Source organism: Melospiza melodia, chromosome 13, assembly GCF_035770615.1.
Source record: "Melospiza melodia melodia isolate bMelMel2 chromosome 13, bMelMel2.pri, whole genome shotgun sequence".
Lineage (NCBI taxonomy): Eukaryota > Metazoa > Chordata > Aves > Passeriformes > Passerellidae > Melospiza > Melospiza melodia.
In genome coordinates this window covers 13,826,135-13,841,588 of record NC_086206.1, presented here as the reverse complement: position 1 = coordinate 13,841,588, position 15,454 = coordinate 13,826,135, and the positions used below count along the sequence as shown (strand labels likewise).

Genomic DNA, 15,454 nt, shown 5'->3' with positions numbered 1-15,454 from the left:
GAGAAACAATCCTTTTCAGAAATCTACTGTTTGCTTAAATGTCTTTTATTTGATTGAACAGAATTCTCTGTTTGCCTGTGATCCTTGCCATTGAAGTGGTGTTTGCATTGGCTCAAATACCCTCAAACACAATTGTGCTGACTTACACACACAAGTAGAAGACAGCTACTTTCAAAGAGAGATGTGAAGACAACCAAAAGTGTTGTGACAAATTTCCTCTGTCCTTGCAGCCCAGTGCAGTAGCACAGTCCCAGGACACAACTTGACTTGCATTTGAACCAGGGCTGCAAAGACAATTCTTCCTTTCACTTCTCCTCAGTGCTTCACATCCACTTCCATATTGTTCCCCATGCTGCTGCTCAGTAGCATTAGGACAGTAAACAAAACCTGTGTTCCTCATTGTCTTTCAGGCTAAATTTGGTCACAGTGTCAAACAGAGACTGGAAAAAAAGGGAAGAGAGCACTTGAATAGTGGGAGTACTGAAAATGCAGGCTTACATAACCATCAACCCACAAACTCAGAGCCAACGTGGGGTAACCACAATTAACAGAGTAACAGTCACTGTCATATCTCCTATCTTCAAACCTTTAATCCATACAATAGAGATCATGTTACTCCTTTGGCTCATGTTTAGCTAAAGCAAATCAATTTGTCCTTGTAAACCATTGATGTAATAAAGCTTCATAGTAAATCGTGAGGATTTAATTACTAATACTTGGAATTTCAGAATTCCTGCTCAGAGAGAATTTTGTTAGAATCTGGGAGTGAGAAATTTTGAGCAAGAATGCTCAAACTTAACTAGTGGGACTTTTACTCAAGATTTACTCAGAGATGGGTTCTGGGTTGGACCACTGAAGAATTTTGAAACTGGAGTTAAGCAATATATGGAAGTGAAAAAATAATTTAAAAATAAGAGGCGGCATGGGAAGATGAAATGGGGAGATACAATTTTGTGTAGGATGAATATATGGGGAAAAGTGTTGAAAATATAATTCATGTTGTGATGAAAACTGAATAGGTTGAACCCTCAGGCACAGTTTGTGTCTTGCACAAGTTCCCACAAAGTACAACAACTTCCCAGCACATTGCGGGAGTGGTAGAACCTGACACCTTTTGCTCTGCAGAGAAACTTGGGCCCTCTGAGATAGAAAGCTGACAAAGTGGTTTAATCTGCAGACAAGGTACTTTTTTCTGTGAAGAAGAAATTTGGAAGAAAAGCAGAATTTGGTGTGCTGTTACTGGAAGGCTTAACAAGTCTTTCAAGACTGAGTGTGGTTAGAGAGGGCACAGTGACACAAGTCAAGCGGCAGCATTTCAGGATTCTAGTCCACATGTACTGAAAAGGCAAGAGGCCACTGCTTAATAAGCATTTCAGTGTTTCATCCAGTGTCACACCTGTTTGGTATCCCAAACAGCTGGACACAGTGTCAGGGGAGTCACAGGGAAATGCAGGCCTGAGGAAATCTGCTAGCTCAGAGTACTTCTGAAGAGACACAACACTCCTGCTACTGAATCCAACAGATTAGTGACAAAAGTGAATCCATCTCTGGAAACACAAGTGTGTCCAGAAGAACTGAAACTGCTGTCAGTAATTTAGTGTTGTATCAAAGGGGATGTTGGTCTTTGTCTAGTCTTCACAAGGTTTCACTCACTCATTTTCAGGGCTGAATTTTCCCAACACTGAGGGATGGAAAACCATCTGACCCTGATCACATATGTTGAGAGACTTCCCTTCAGCCTGTAAGAAACAAATCTGAGAGTTCCTCTTTCACTGGTGCATTAAAAATGAGAGTTCACCTGAGTTTAAAGGATATGTAAAGATTTTTTCTTCAGTTATGTCTCTGGCTCTGAAATGCTTATACAATCTCACTAACTGATGCATCTGTGAAGCAAATGTCATCTTAGATATGAAGATGTAATGTCTCTGTAGACAAAATGTTTATTTTCTATCCTTTAAATCCAGAGTACCCCATTAAAAACTAGATATGAACAGGAAAACTGACTACACTTAACTGAATAGGACAGACCCACATTTTACCAAAGTTTCTTGATTAACATTTAAAACAAACAAAATTAACAAAACTAGTTGTTGAGATCTGAGTTTTAACTGCCACTGACTGCAAAAAGAAATGCCTGATCTGCTGTTTGGCTGGTACCATGTTCTAAAGTAAGGCATAGATAGGCTACGAATGCACAGGCACTTTCTGTCCCATCCTTTGGACAGATTAAGCTGAAAAGTGTTGCTTGATGATTCCTGTAAGGACAGAGTTCCCTTCTGGACTGAGGGACACAGGCAGCTGGGAACAGTTAATCATGGGGAAATGCCTGAATCAGCAGCATCATGAGAAGCATCGTGTGAGGCTCTGTCAAACATGTCAGTGCAACAATACAGTTACAGGGAAATTAAGGTTGGAAGGGACTAGTGAAGGTCATTATTTTAATCCTCATGTTCAAATCATATCTATGATCAAATTTGGATCAGGACAATTATTTTGATCATTCTGTTGGGCAGATAAGTGAATATAAAGTGAAAATTCTAATAAAATTCCACAATTTCCTTTAACATATTCCTGGTAACAGCACTGAATAAAGTACATTTTAAACAGGTAGCAGTGAACTGACCTGTCATGTTTTAACCTGCATAATGACAATTTAGAGACACTTGTGGACATATTAGAAAGAGGAAGCTTGCCAAAGGCTATCTGGATCTGGGCATTGTAGTTTGAGAAGATGGATTTATTGGAAAATTATTTTTTTTTAATTAGTATGCTAAAGACAGCTTGAGATGTTGTAAATATTGTTGCCATGCTACACTGACAATAGACTAACACTCATAAAAGTTTCTTCATGGTATGGTGAAATTAATTTGGCTATCAGTGCTTGGCAGCTGGATGTGAAGCTGCTCAGATTACAAGCCAAAGAAGCAGTAAAAAATGAGTACTGCTATCATGTGACATGAAAACAAATTTTCTGCTGAAACAAGAAATACATGAGTGTTCCTGTAAAATGTTATACCATTATGAGGCAATTTCAGCTCTTCTACTTGGACCTCATTCTGACATGTGAAAACAGTTCTGCTGTGTTTGTGTGCTGCAAAGATGCATTGATTAGCTGCAGAGAGCAGTTCTCTCACAGCTGCTCTCTTACTCTGTTTTATTGGATATTTCCTCATTTTGGGAATCTGCTAGACAGTACTGATGTTTTTCTCTAGTGTTTACACAAGATGCTTGTTCTCAGATAACACAGAAAGACTAATAATGTTTAAAATATGAGTTCTTTATAAATGTGTGGGTAACATCTGCTTTTATATCCATTACAGTTGTCTTCTTGATATCTGTATAAACTTCTATAGAAGTTAGTATTACATGATGACAACAACCTAGCAAATCTCTTATAAAATAAGAGATGTATAATCTATAAATTGTAATTGGAACCTGACAGTGTTCAAAACCTCAATCAGAGGACTAGAACATGGATAAAGTTCGTGACTGGGTCTGTGTTTTCATCAGCAGTGTCTACCAAGAGCCTTAGCCATATTTTCTGTATTATGTTGTCTGTTTTTCACTCACTAACAGATCCCAGTCACAAACTCAAAAGACAGGAAAACCACAATCATGAGAGAAAGAGAAGTCACACTTTTGCTGTGTCAGAAAAGAGGAGGTGTTAAAGAGATACCATTCAATATCACAGAGGATTAAATGCTTCCCACACAGCCAGACATAACAAGACACAAAGCTACCTAGGAAAAGGTAACAGGTGCAATTAAAGCTGCCTTTCATACAGCACCAAATAATGGCAATTTTAGATTATACTTGACTTCTAGTGGTTTAAACACAGAATAGGACACACAGCAGAGCTACAAAACTCTACCAGTCAGGGGATAACCTGTGGTTTAAGGATTACAAGGTCATTGTATCACATGAGGATTTCTATGATTGTGAAGCATCTGGAGTAAATGAAGGAAGAATGACACAGTGACCTTTGGAACAAAGTCTTCTAAATCTTAGAGCACAGACTGGCATTGAGAAAGACAAAAGCTAATTATTATTTTTATGCTTTGAATGTAAACTAAACTAATCCCCAATTAGACAAAAAAAAAAAAAAAAAAAAGGACATGTTTGGGTGCAGTATGGCCAGCCCTGTTACACTGCAGCAGGGTGAGACAAACAGACTGGAGATGAGGGAACTTTGACCTCTGAATGTCTTGATTTCTTTCATTTTCCCTCATCAGCACACTGTGGTTTAATTGAACTATTGAATTTCAGAGCTAGTCTGTTCCTCTGTCTGAACAAAACATAAAAGACCTGAATGAAGAGACAGTGAGAAGAATGAAGAGATGATAAAAAGCATGGGAGAAATTCTTTACTGGGTATAAGAAGGTCTGTAGGTATATTCATGTATGTAAGAATTCTTCAGTCTGCAGCCAAGCACTGACTGACAGATGCAGGCTTGAATCAAGGCAGGACTGTGGAAAGCATGAACACAGGTGTGCTGTTCACTGCTTTTCCAACAGATGAACTGTGGGGAGCCAGCTGGAGCCAACAGAAGAGCAGCAAAGAAACAAAAGGAGATGGCTCTTCACACAGCATGGATCAAAGCTGCAGTGCTACAAGTTCACTGGAGTTCAAGGATAGGAAGCCTACAGAATAAATGTCCACAAAGCTTTATTAAACACACAGAAATCATCTCTGATCCAAGAAACTCCTCAGCTGTGGTTGATTGAATGCCAGAGGATGTGTAGGACAAGTACAGACACACATGGCTTGTTCTTACATTCTTCTCTAAACACCTGCTTGTGGCTGCTACCAGAGACAAGATACCAGGCTAAAAGTACTTTTTGATCTGACTCAACACAGGAACAGAGAAAATAAGTCTGCCTAAAACCAGGTCATATTATTAGGCTCGAGAGTCAAATATAGGAAAAGTAAGACATCAGATTATTTTAGAGGCTATTAGCTGTACATTCTATTACATTTCATAAATAGATATACGTTTTAACTAAGAAAATGGTGCTGCCACTTTCTGCCAGTGAAAACACTTCATTTATTGGAGAAGTTATCATTACTCACAGTCATTTCTAATATTGTAGAGAAATTCTACAGAAACAACAGCTCAGAATGATAAAACATTATCTGTGCCTGAAGCTTGCATATCTTGCACTTTTTCCATACAGTATATTATGTGTGTGTTTACTAAATAGTTGTTAGTGTGGCTCTGTGTAGCATCTCAGAATGAATCCTGACTACTTTTTGTTTCAGATCAAGAATGCTTGGACAAGACCATTTTGAAGCGCAGCTTGGCACAGGGTGCTGGTTTCTCTGCTATGCAGAACAGAATGTCAGGTATGCTAATTACTGAGTGACTGAGCACACAGGCATTCCTTACACACACGTGGTGGCTGCTACAGAGCAGAAGAAAAAGCTTTGTATTCCCCATAAAATCAGTGCAGTCTGCTAATTGCAACACAATTAACCAGCCTCCTGACACAAGGCCACAAAATCAAAACTTCATGTCACACTGGGAGCAAGATTAAGTCATGTGTAATAAAGGAATTAAATAAGTCTTTAAAGGTGCTCAAATCTGCTGGACAGGGTTGTTTCACAACCCAAGAGATGACAATTTGACTTGCTTTTCAAAGAGAACACACAAATGGAAGCTACACTGAAGGAGCAAATGTTAATATAATTACCAAACTTTCCAAACTTTGTTCCTTCAGAGACATAGAAAATAAAATTTATTTATTAAAATAATGTTTTTTCTTGTCGCAAAGGGAGTTGTCCTTACTAGATCAGTTAAAACAGAAATGGACATGTATCAAAACAGAACTGAGAGAGCTAGAAAGATGAATATTTAGAAAATAATGTGATGTACAAGACAAAAAAAAGACAATGTGATGTTCCCCCGTGAGTTTATTGACGTTTTAGTTACAAAAGAATCAGTGTGGTGGAGAGCCGTGGCCTTGAACGCCGAGCACGCAGTGCAGAGAGAGGCAGCACCTGCGGGCCTGCAGGCCCGGCCAAACACCGAGGGACGGCTCCCCAGTGCCGCCCTGTGTTGCAAAGGCAGAAGTGCACGGACAGCCCGTGCGTGCGGGCAGAACGGCCGGTGCTGCTGCTCAGGCACTGCAGGGTTTATAATCACAGGTCCTTCACTAACACATGCTCTGCTGAATACTTTCTTTTATCACTGCTGAATAACAAAAAGAGACATCGATCATATAGCAAAATAATATTTACATGCAATCCCAGTAAACAAGTCGGAAATGCCAATAGGTTTGGCTAAACAATTAAAAAAAAATTCAAATCCTGTTTGGCAGCAAATCATCCAAGCAGTATTTGCCATCTGTAAGTTATTTCTCAAAAGGAAGAGCATATAAACTGCATTTGATTTTCTCAGTAGCAACCACGGTGCCAGATATGCTTATACCCCTAAGGATTTTGGATAGCAACAGTTTGTGTACAAGTAGCTACTTAGTAGTAGCTGATTCAGAATGGGCCAGCCTTGCCTTTAATTGTAACAAATTTATACATTTACTGTTCAAAAGCTTGTACTGTAAGAGGGCACTAAAACTGTATACATTCATAATGTCAAGAAAAGGTGTCTATAAGTTTTTCCATAATCTCTGCTTAATTGTTATTCATATTCCTGCCTGTAGTCAGAAGTATGAATACAGTTCTCCACTATCTTAATTAACACCTCTAATCTAATGCACCTGGTATGTCTGTACAAGGAAAATATTTCTCTGTGGTTTTCACCATGGAAACATGTTCTGATTGTCAGTGATCAGTCTGTTAGGGCAAGAGAGGTGCCAATATGTAAGCATGTCTGGTGCACACACAACAGGTGCCTTGGAAGCTCTTCCCTGTCACAAATCCTAAAGCAGTTTTCCGTGAACATAACAAGCAGGAAATCTTTTCTCTAGCCAGCCATATCTCTAGCCAGCCAAAAAACTGAACAGAACAAACAGGAAACCTTTTCTCATACAAATTTTTAATAATGTTAGGATACTGATTAACAACAATACACACAGCACAGAATATTTCAAACTTTATAGGGCAAAGTACACACCTTTTATTACATTCTGGAACGGATCCCAAGTTCTTCCTTAAGTTATTTACTCTCTGATGAAGCAGCCCTGGGAGTGTTCTTATTTGTACTTGCTGCCCCATGGGCTGCTGCCACAAACACTGCAAGACCATAGAAATATCTGCTTTTTATCTTTTCCTACACTGCACTTCCCTTTGCAGTAATTGCAGAGCAGAGCACATTCCCCTGAAATCCCTCTTACATAGGAGCCCCTCCTGTAATCAAGAAAACAATAATTAGATCAGCTGTGAAGTAGCCCATAGTTCTCTGATCAAGGTGGCACTTTCACACTGCCCTCAGTAGCACATGGACTTGAGTTTGTTACAAAACATTTGTACAAATCCTGCAAATACCTTGATGCAGTGGCTGAAGAACTGAGAGGTTCAGGCTAATTACTTCTTTTTCACATTAAAAATAAATGAGGTTATAACATCAATTTGCAGCATCTCAGTAGATCCATGATACTTGAAAATCATTATTCTGCAATCACTTACTAGACAAACATCCAGGGGATCCTTCTGATTTTCAAAATCTTCTTGGTAGAGTTCTGAATACAAGTTCCACATTGTGGATTTGCTATTTGCCATGTATTGGCTACTCTGTAAGTCCTTACAGGGGAGTCTCTTACGGCATGGAAGGATGATGCTCATGCTTTGAGCAGAGACTTTTAGCCCAAAGTCTCTCAGCATTTTGAAGAGAAACTCTGTTTCTCAGAATAAATTTGCAAGAGGCAGAAATATCAATTACAATTTACATGCAGGGATGCAAACATGGCTGTTTGAAAATGCTCAGTGGTAGTGTAAATTACAGAACATCCACCAGAGGGAAGCTCATGCATTCATTCAGAGTGAAATAAATAATTTGAAGGATGAGAGAAACACACACCTGATATTTAAGGCAAAGCAAATTCTATTTTAATTGTTTCATAGCAGTAGCATGGACTTTTTGAGCTTGGAAAGGTTTCAGAAGTTATTTGCCCATCTACAGAGAGTTTCCTGGATTGATGACTGACTTATTGCACTACTTATAATATGCATGTACACAAAAAACTTAAACTGTGTTTTTTAAACATACAGATGCAGCTTAATTTCACTGCTGTGATGAAGTGGACCAGAGCTTCTGTGATTCGAAGTCCAAATGCATTCATACTTTAAAGCCCACCCACATGTGGCCAATAGGGTGAGTAAGATATTGAATTGTTTAGCCACTGTTGTTTTTAGCAGTTATTGACTGTGCTATTGTCATCTGTAAGTTATTACTCTTCCCCATATTTGTTAATGAAAATATTTGCTAAATTGCCTATAAAGTTTGTGTTCTACTAATTTAAATTTGATAAATAATGGACACTCTTAGAGAATATTAAAGACAGTTTACAGTGTGAAGTTTTCTTAGTGATCCAGGAGTCACATAGAGCTGTTCAGGAGGAGTCACATAGAGCTGTTCAGGAACATGCTCCTGAGCTAATGTTAACTCTAATGTCTGAGATATTTAGTCTAACAGCCTAGCTTCAGAGTCTTACTCAAGGAAATCTTAGCAGTCCAAAACTTCTCTGGGATTTTTCTGAAACAGAAATTCCAGACTGTGGCTGCAATTGAGAGACTCATTTGTTTTCTAGCTTAAATGAAAGACACAGCCAGAGGCTGAGGCCATTTAGCAAGCAAACTTCACCTCAAGTGGAGAAAGGTGTTTCTGGAAAATGTAAGGCCAGGTGCTTCAGAAGTTCAACCACATCCATACACTACTGGATTAGAACTATACTTATACCAGTGGTTGTTCAGACAACTGCTCTTTTCCACCAAAAATAAAGTTATACAAAAAATCCTACAGACTGTCACACAATGGTACAGAACATACAAGTCCTTTTAGGGATCCTTGGTAGATTGAGGGCTGGCCACAAGATTGTAGCTACACTTAGAGCACTTATTATGACATAAAAATTTACTTAAGAGCATACCTTATTGTTATCTACAATTTCTAGCAGTTTGTGTATCTTACTGCTACACAGGAATTTTAGCAATTATCCCACCTTTCAGTTAAGCAGTTTCTAGTGATCAGTGTAGCTTTCTTTATTATCTAAAGTCTTTGGTTATGTAGGCTTTTAGTCACCTGAGCCCTCTGCAATTCAGGTCAAAGTCTTGATAATCAGTGTATGACACAACAATCATAATCTAGATTGACTTTACTTAAAGAACCTGCCAGTCCCTGAAGCACTGGGTGACAAGAGGTACTGGACATCTCTGCTTGATAGTCTTTTTCCAATAAAAATCTGCAACTTAATTCAATCTAGATATGCCACTGGCAATAAACTAAAACAGTCTATGAAGATATTTCTGGGAAAAAAAAATGTGTGTAAAGGTGATTTCATTGGAAGAAGAGATCCTGCCCAGCACTTCCTCCCATTAGTTAGTTTTCAGATGTGGTTTTCAGAAATTCCCTTCAATACAAACAGCTTCCTTCTTTTTTCCTCTACCTGATATTCATTAAATGTGGTTAAAAATGAAAGGAACTGGAATCATGTATCAGATTAAATCCCAATTAAAATCTGTATTACACAAATAGTATTTTGAAGATATAATACTTGACTTCAGTGGGGTTATTCTGGATTTGCTTTTGATCTCATTATACTCTTACAAGAGCAAAACCAGCTAAGCTGCTTTGGGGGTGCTGATGTTACAATCCTTTTTCCATGGTGAAAAATACTTTTAAACTTAATACTGTGCACTACATTTGCCAGGTTTGTAAAATTAGGGAAATAATCTGCATCACATTCTTAAATTTAAGAAATTTATAAATAACTCCTTTGTTTCAGTGAACTTTTTTTAGTGGTAAATACCCATCCAGTTCCACTTCTTGAATATTTCTGTTGGCTCTGCTGTTCTAGTTCCTCCTTTAACATTTTAGAAATTAACTTCAGAAAATGTTTTGAAATCAGGATAACAAAATAGTTTCATACTCTTTGGCCAGGCTCTGAAGAACTTATGATTCATTTAGGATTTGAGTACTACATTGACTACCAAGTTTCCTAGGAAAAATCATAAACGTCATAGCCCATTGCTGGCACAGCAGGACAATAATGTAGTCATATCTTTTCTCTCTGGCATGGAGCACTTCCTCCTATAAGTCTACATCCAGACAGAATACTCTGAGGGTTATTGTTTGGTAAAGAACTGCAATTTCCCAGAGAATTAGAAATACAACTCCTACCCACTTTGTTGTACCAGTACAGTACAAACAGTTGATTTCCTTTATGCCAGGGTATTTATAAATATGATTGACTGTTTTCTGCTGAATTAAAAAAGATGACATGAAGGTAGTAAGCACAATTTTTATGCTTTAAAATTCTTGCCAAACATATAATGCCCATTTGTAGTTGACCTGCCACTCCTCTGGTTTTTGTTTTTATAAAATAAAGTGCCAAGTTGTTCATAGGAGCAAGAATAGAATAGCATAAAAAGGGTTTCTTTCTCCTCACAGCTGTTGATTAGATCAGTAACATCAAAACAGTAGCACATTTCTTTAAATAGGGACACTTTAGAAAGACCACCAACATGCTGTAAAATTTGCTGAAGCACAATGGATGTATAACTAACAGCAAAGTCAGGTCCTGCATTGTATTTTTGCTTTTGCTTTGTATGCAAAAATACCCATCCTCCTAAACAACAGGAACTGCCATATGTGGCCATCTGCCATATGTGGTCAGATGTCAGTAAGAGTAAACATGAGGATGTGAGCTCATAGTCTGCATTAGCCTTCAGAACATCAGTTGGAGGAGAACTTTCAACTAGTTCACCAACACCTACAGAATAAAAGCAGAGCACAGAGCAACCAAGAACAGAAGAATTTCCAGAATGAGTCAAGCTGAGGAAAGCAGTGGGAACTCAGCATGGAATATTGTGAGGTCAGTAGTCTGCATAATACTGGCCTTGTCATTTATAATTGGCACTCCTGGGAACTGCATTGTCATCTGGACTGTTTGTACAAAAATTAAGAAAATATCTCTTTCAGTCCTGCTGATCTTGAACCTGGCCATTGCTGATGTCCTTGTACTGATCACTTTACCAATCTGGATTTACTCTTTTGTTGACTCATGGGTTTTTGGAATCATCTTCTGCAAAGTGCTGGTTTTCATTATTTACTGCAGCATGTATGCTAGTATATTTATGATTACAGCACTCAGCTTGGAGCGGCTACTGGCTGTGTTTTACCCTTTCACAATTCAAACCTACAGAAGAAAAGAAAAAATTTCTTTAATTGTGTTCCTCATTTGGTTCCTGTCTGTTGCCTTTGGCATTTCTGTCATTCCATTTCAAGAGACAGAAGAAATGGACGGTCGGCTTCTGTGCACGTGTCGCAACTACTCTTCTAATAGACAGAAAGTGTCCTATCTTCTTCTGGAGACCCTTGCAGGTTTTGTAATCCCTTTCTTAATTATTTGCACTTGTTATGTGTGTGTTGCAAGAAGAATAAGCAGAATGACTTACCAATCCAAGCAGCGATCGGAACGTCTCATTGCCAGCGTCGTGGTGGCTTTCATTCTGTGCTGGTTCCCTCACCACATCTTTAACATCCTGGATGTCATTTCTGTTGAAATAGAGCTCTCAAATGAGGAGATGTCTTTGGCACTGGAAGAAATTGTAGACAAAGGAGCATACATCTCTGGAGCACTTGTATTCATCAGTAGCTGTATTAACCCTCTGCTTTATGCTTTTGCTGCACGAAGGTTTCAGAACCACCTGAGGTTTGCCAAGATGTCAAAGCTGTTTGAACAGATCAGTCAGACTGTAACAGAGGAAGACAAGAAAAGAAATCTGGTTGTAGCCAAACATGAAGATACTTTGGTAGGCACAGAAAATCTCTAACAAGGAACTCAGTGAATAATCTCTGTCATTTCTTCAGCAGTCCTTTCTCCTCATTCTCTCAGTTTCATTTACTGAGCAGTCCAGGGAAAGCTGTAAAGAAAGAAAAGCCTTTTGGGTTTTTTTCTTGTGTGTTTTATAAGAATTGGCATGAACAACATTGTTCAGTTCATAAATTATTATTCACATCATGAAATGGGCACTATTTCACTGTTGCTGAGAACATCAACAAGGTGGCTAAAAGCTAAAATTGTGAGGAATACAGCATTGTTTCTTTCCATTAAAATTATTTCTGATTTCTAGAAAGTCTGTGTGCAGAAAACAGAAAAGAACTGCATGTGAAAAAGAGAGACTTTGAAAGCTTGAAACTAATGAAACTAAGGTTTTTCTGCAGAAAAAAATTTTTACATGTTCAAAAATCCTTATACAATCTAAAGTTTTAAGAAGTTAAATTCTTTATGTGGCTCATAATGGTTTTAAATTATTGTACTAATGACACAAAAGTCTTCTGGGTTGATGGAAAATTCAAAGCTGTTTTTTATTCATTACTATATTTAGGTTTGAAAGTAATAAGCGTTGTTTATACAGTCAAGATCATTTACTGCATTATCTTGGGGTAATGGGTTTGAACAAGTCAAAAATGGAGTATGAGAACTGTGTTGTATGGCAAACACCACTGCAGACTGCATGCTGGATCTGATGGCAAACACATTGCATACTTCAGTGGCAATTTGATGTATTAAACATATATACTTTGAGCATCCTCAAAAATTTTGATTCAAAGAAGTTAAGCTTCCAAGAGGTCTATTAAATTGTGGAAGAATTGGATCAGGCTCAGGTGAGGAGGAAGGAGACATCCTTCCTATTAATCTTATGTGTAAGAAAATTATGGTAGTAGTACAAAATGTCTCATATCAGAAAAACTTCACCTTGCAAATAAAATAGTTATATTTTTCTATTCTTATAGAATAGTGGACCTTGCCATAGGAAACCAATAAAATTAGTATTTGCAAGGGCTTTAGTTTTGTGAATGTGTGTAAACTCACTGTGAAAAATTACATGGCATCAAGTGTTTGCTTTTGAAGTTTTATTTATTTCAATTGTGCTTAACATTTTTTACACTTGCTTTGTAAATTTTTAAGTCAAACATTTGTAATAAGATCAAGATAACTACTGATTACGAAGCATGTTGTGATTTCATTTTCCTTGTTCTGGACAGTTGCTAAATAGCTATATTACTCATCTTTAAAAAGAAATTACAAATACTAACCAGCCATTAATTTTTGAAATTTTGAATAATTTTTAATTTTGAAGTGCAGGATATTTGAGTTGTATTGATTTAGCTTGTAAACTGAAATAAACACAGGGAGGTTAAATCCTTAGCTCCTAATGGAAGAATATTTCTCTAAACTTTGCATATGTATTTGTTATTCCTGCTTCTTATCAAAAAGTACTTTTTCTCCTGAATAGAAGTCCACAGCACAGAGGGTTTTCCTTCAACAGGACTCCTTCACTGGAATTAAAGAAAACTTTAGCAAGATCTTGTTTGCAACAAAAAGTAAGCAACAGATGAAATACTTTAGACTTGACCCCAGCCTTTACCTACCACTATTTTTCACCCCTCTAATAGCTTTTAATTGCTATAGGGCATTCAATATAGCAATGTGACATTATCTCACAAAAAAGCAGCAGTTTCAGTTATCTACTCATAAAAAAGTGAAGCTGTATTTCCCAATATGTTCTTGAGATAGGAATCACTCACTATTCAACAACACAGAGCACACCAGGAGATTTGCTATCTGATAAGCACATGAGCACTGCAACTGAACTTCTAGGCCACAAAGAGTCAAGTATTTCCCAACTCAGCGTGTGAGAAAACACGCAGGGAAACTTTAGTACAAGCTGCCTGACCAATATTTTCTTTTCTATCAGTCCATGCCTGAATTTTCTGCCTCAATATTATTTTTTCACATTTTCTCCATTGCTTTTTACTCACAGTACTGAAGTCCCTGTCCATCAGGAGGTCCATCAAGGAGCTAGAACTGTCCCTCTTAATTTCTCATTAATGACCTTGGTTCTATGTCCAGTAGATAGTCAGACAGTCATCTCTAAGAACTGTGTTTCTTTTGAAGGCTGTTTGAGAAGTACTAGAACATACTAAACCAGCAACATTAACTAATTTCATTTTTATGTAGAGTAAATAGAGTTAATTCTTGCAGTTGGTATGCACAGTTAAAATCCTCACTGATTTAATATTTTTGTCAGCACAGCAGTCATGTAACTGGGACAATAAGAGTCCACCTAAAAGTACAAGCAGATGACTTGGTTGTCTGCTGCTTCCTTGAGCAGGTACACATCAGGCCTAGGAATGCAGATTTTGCACTTCATCAGGGCTAACATGCTCTCACCTCTATCTGTTGCTCAAGCTAGATCAAAATAGTGACCTCCTATTAACTTGAGACACACTCAGATTCTCCCAGGAAAATAGAGGCTTCATGTCATTTGAGTTCTTATTTTTTTTTCTTTTTTCTTTCTTCCTAACCCTTCTACCCTTGTTTATGAGGTCTGCTGTGTGTTTTCAGTGTCCAGTTATTTCTCATGACACAGCAAGGCAGAAGGCTGAGCCAAGAGAGAGCCACTTCAGTCACCTGAGTGAAATCACCTCAGACTACACTGAAGTGCAGGGAACATCATGTGGAGTCAGTGCAACTCTGCTTAGAACACTGAGTACTAGGTGATCAGATACTTTGAATTTCTCACATTTGTAAAAATTAATCATCTTCTAACAATTATCTCTTAACATTTCAATATTTCCCAGCCTGAAACTTGCTGTCAACATTCCAAGGGTTTACATCAGGATTTTTTCACATTTACTATAGTAGGATTATGCTGCCTAAAGTGAATTCATGTAATATTAAATGGATTGAAGGAAAGCCTGAGAAATTTTTAGCTCGTGCAGCCAATATACAAGAAGGATAGAAAAGGACATAAAGCATCAGCCTCACACTATTTGTTGCCTGTTGACATCAAAAACATCAAGGCAAAAGAGTTATACCTGGATTAAAACAATGAAGCTTTGTGAATATTTACAGGCAACTCACAATTTAAGGAGTAGCACGAGGGAAATCAGAGATCCTTATTTACAAGAAGAAACAGGGCAACTGCATTATGTTAGGAAAAAAAATGTTTAAACCTCCAGAACGTTTTCTAGGTAGAAGTAGAGCAAAAGACACATTTTAAAGACAGTTAAGGCTGCAGTTATGGAACTTTTAGGGTTACAATTAGCAGGACTAAATGAAAGATTTGCCTGCAGTGCCTGGGTGAAAGGAATAAAAGAAGCTAACAGATGACACAGAAACAACATAGGAATTCAATTTCTTCACATTCAAGCAAGAGTCTGATAAAGAATAAATATTTCAGAAGATGCGGAAGTAGCAAATATTAACAGTGATGAAGGTTTTCTCTACAGGTTAGTGTACAGCTCTTGTATTATTCTCTTTTCTGCATATAT

The 15,454-nt window shown here is 37.7% G+C and overlaps 1 protein-coding gene across 1 annotated transcript; it reads left to right on the top strand.

Annotated features, from left to right (window-relative positions):
- The first annotated feature begins 10,732 nt into the window (after window positions 1-10,732).
- Window positions 10,733-12,389, top strand: LOC134424051 (leukotriene B4 receptor 1-like). Its single transcript, XM_063167554.1, has one exon. It carries the CDS (start codon window positions 10,936-10,938, stop codon window positions 11,944-11,946), a length of 1,011 nt encoding a protein of 336 aa, XP_063023624.1. The 5' UTR covers window positions 10,733-10,935; the 3' UTR covers window positions 11,947-12,389.
- The last annotated feature ends 3,065 nt before the right edge of the window (window positions 12,390-15,454 follow it).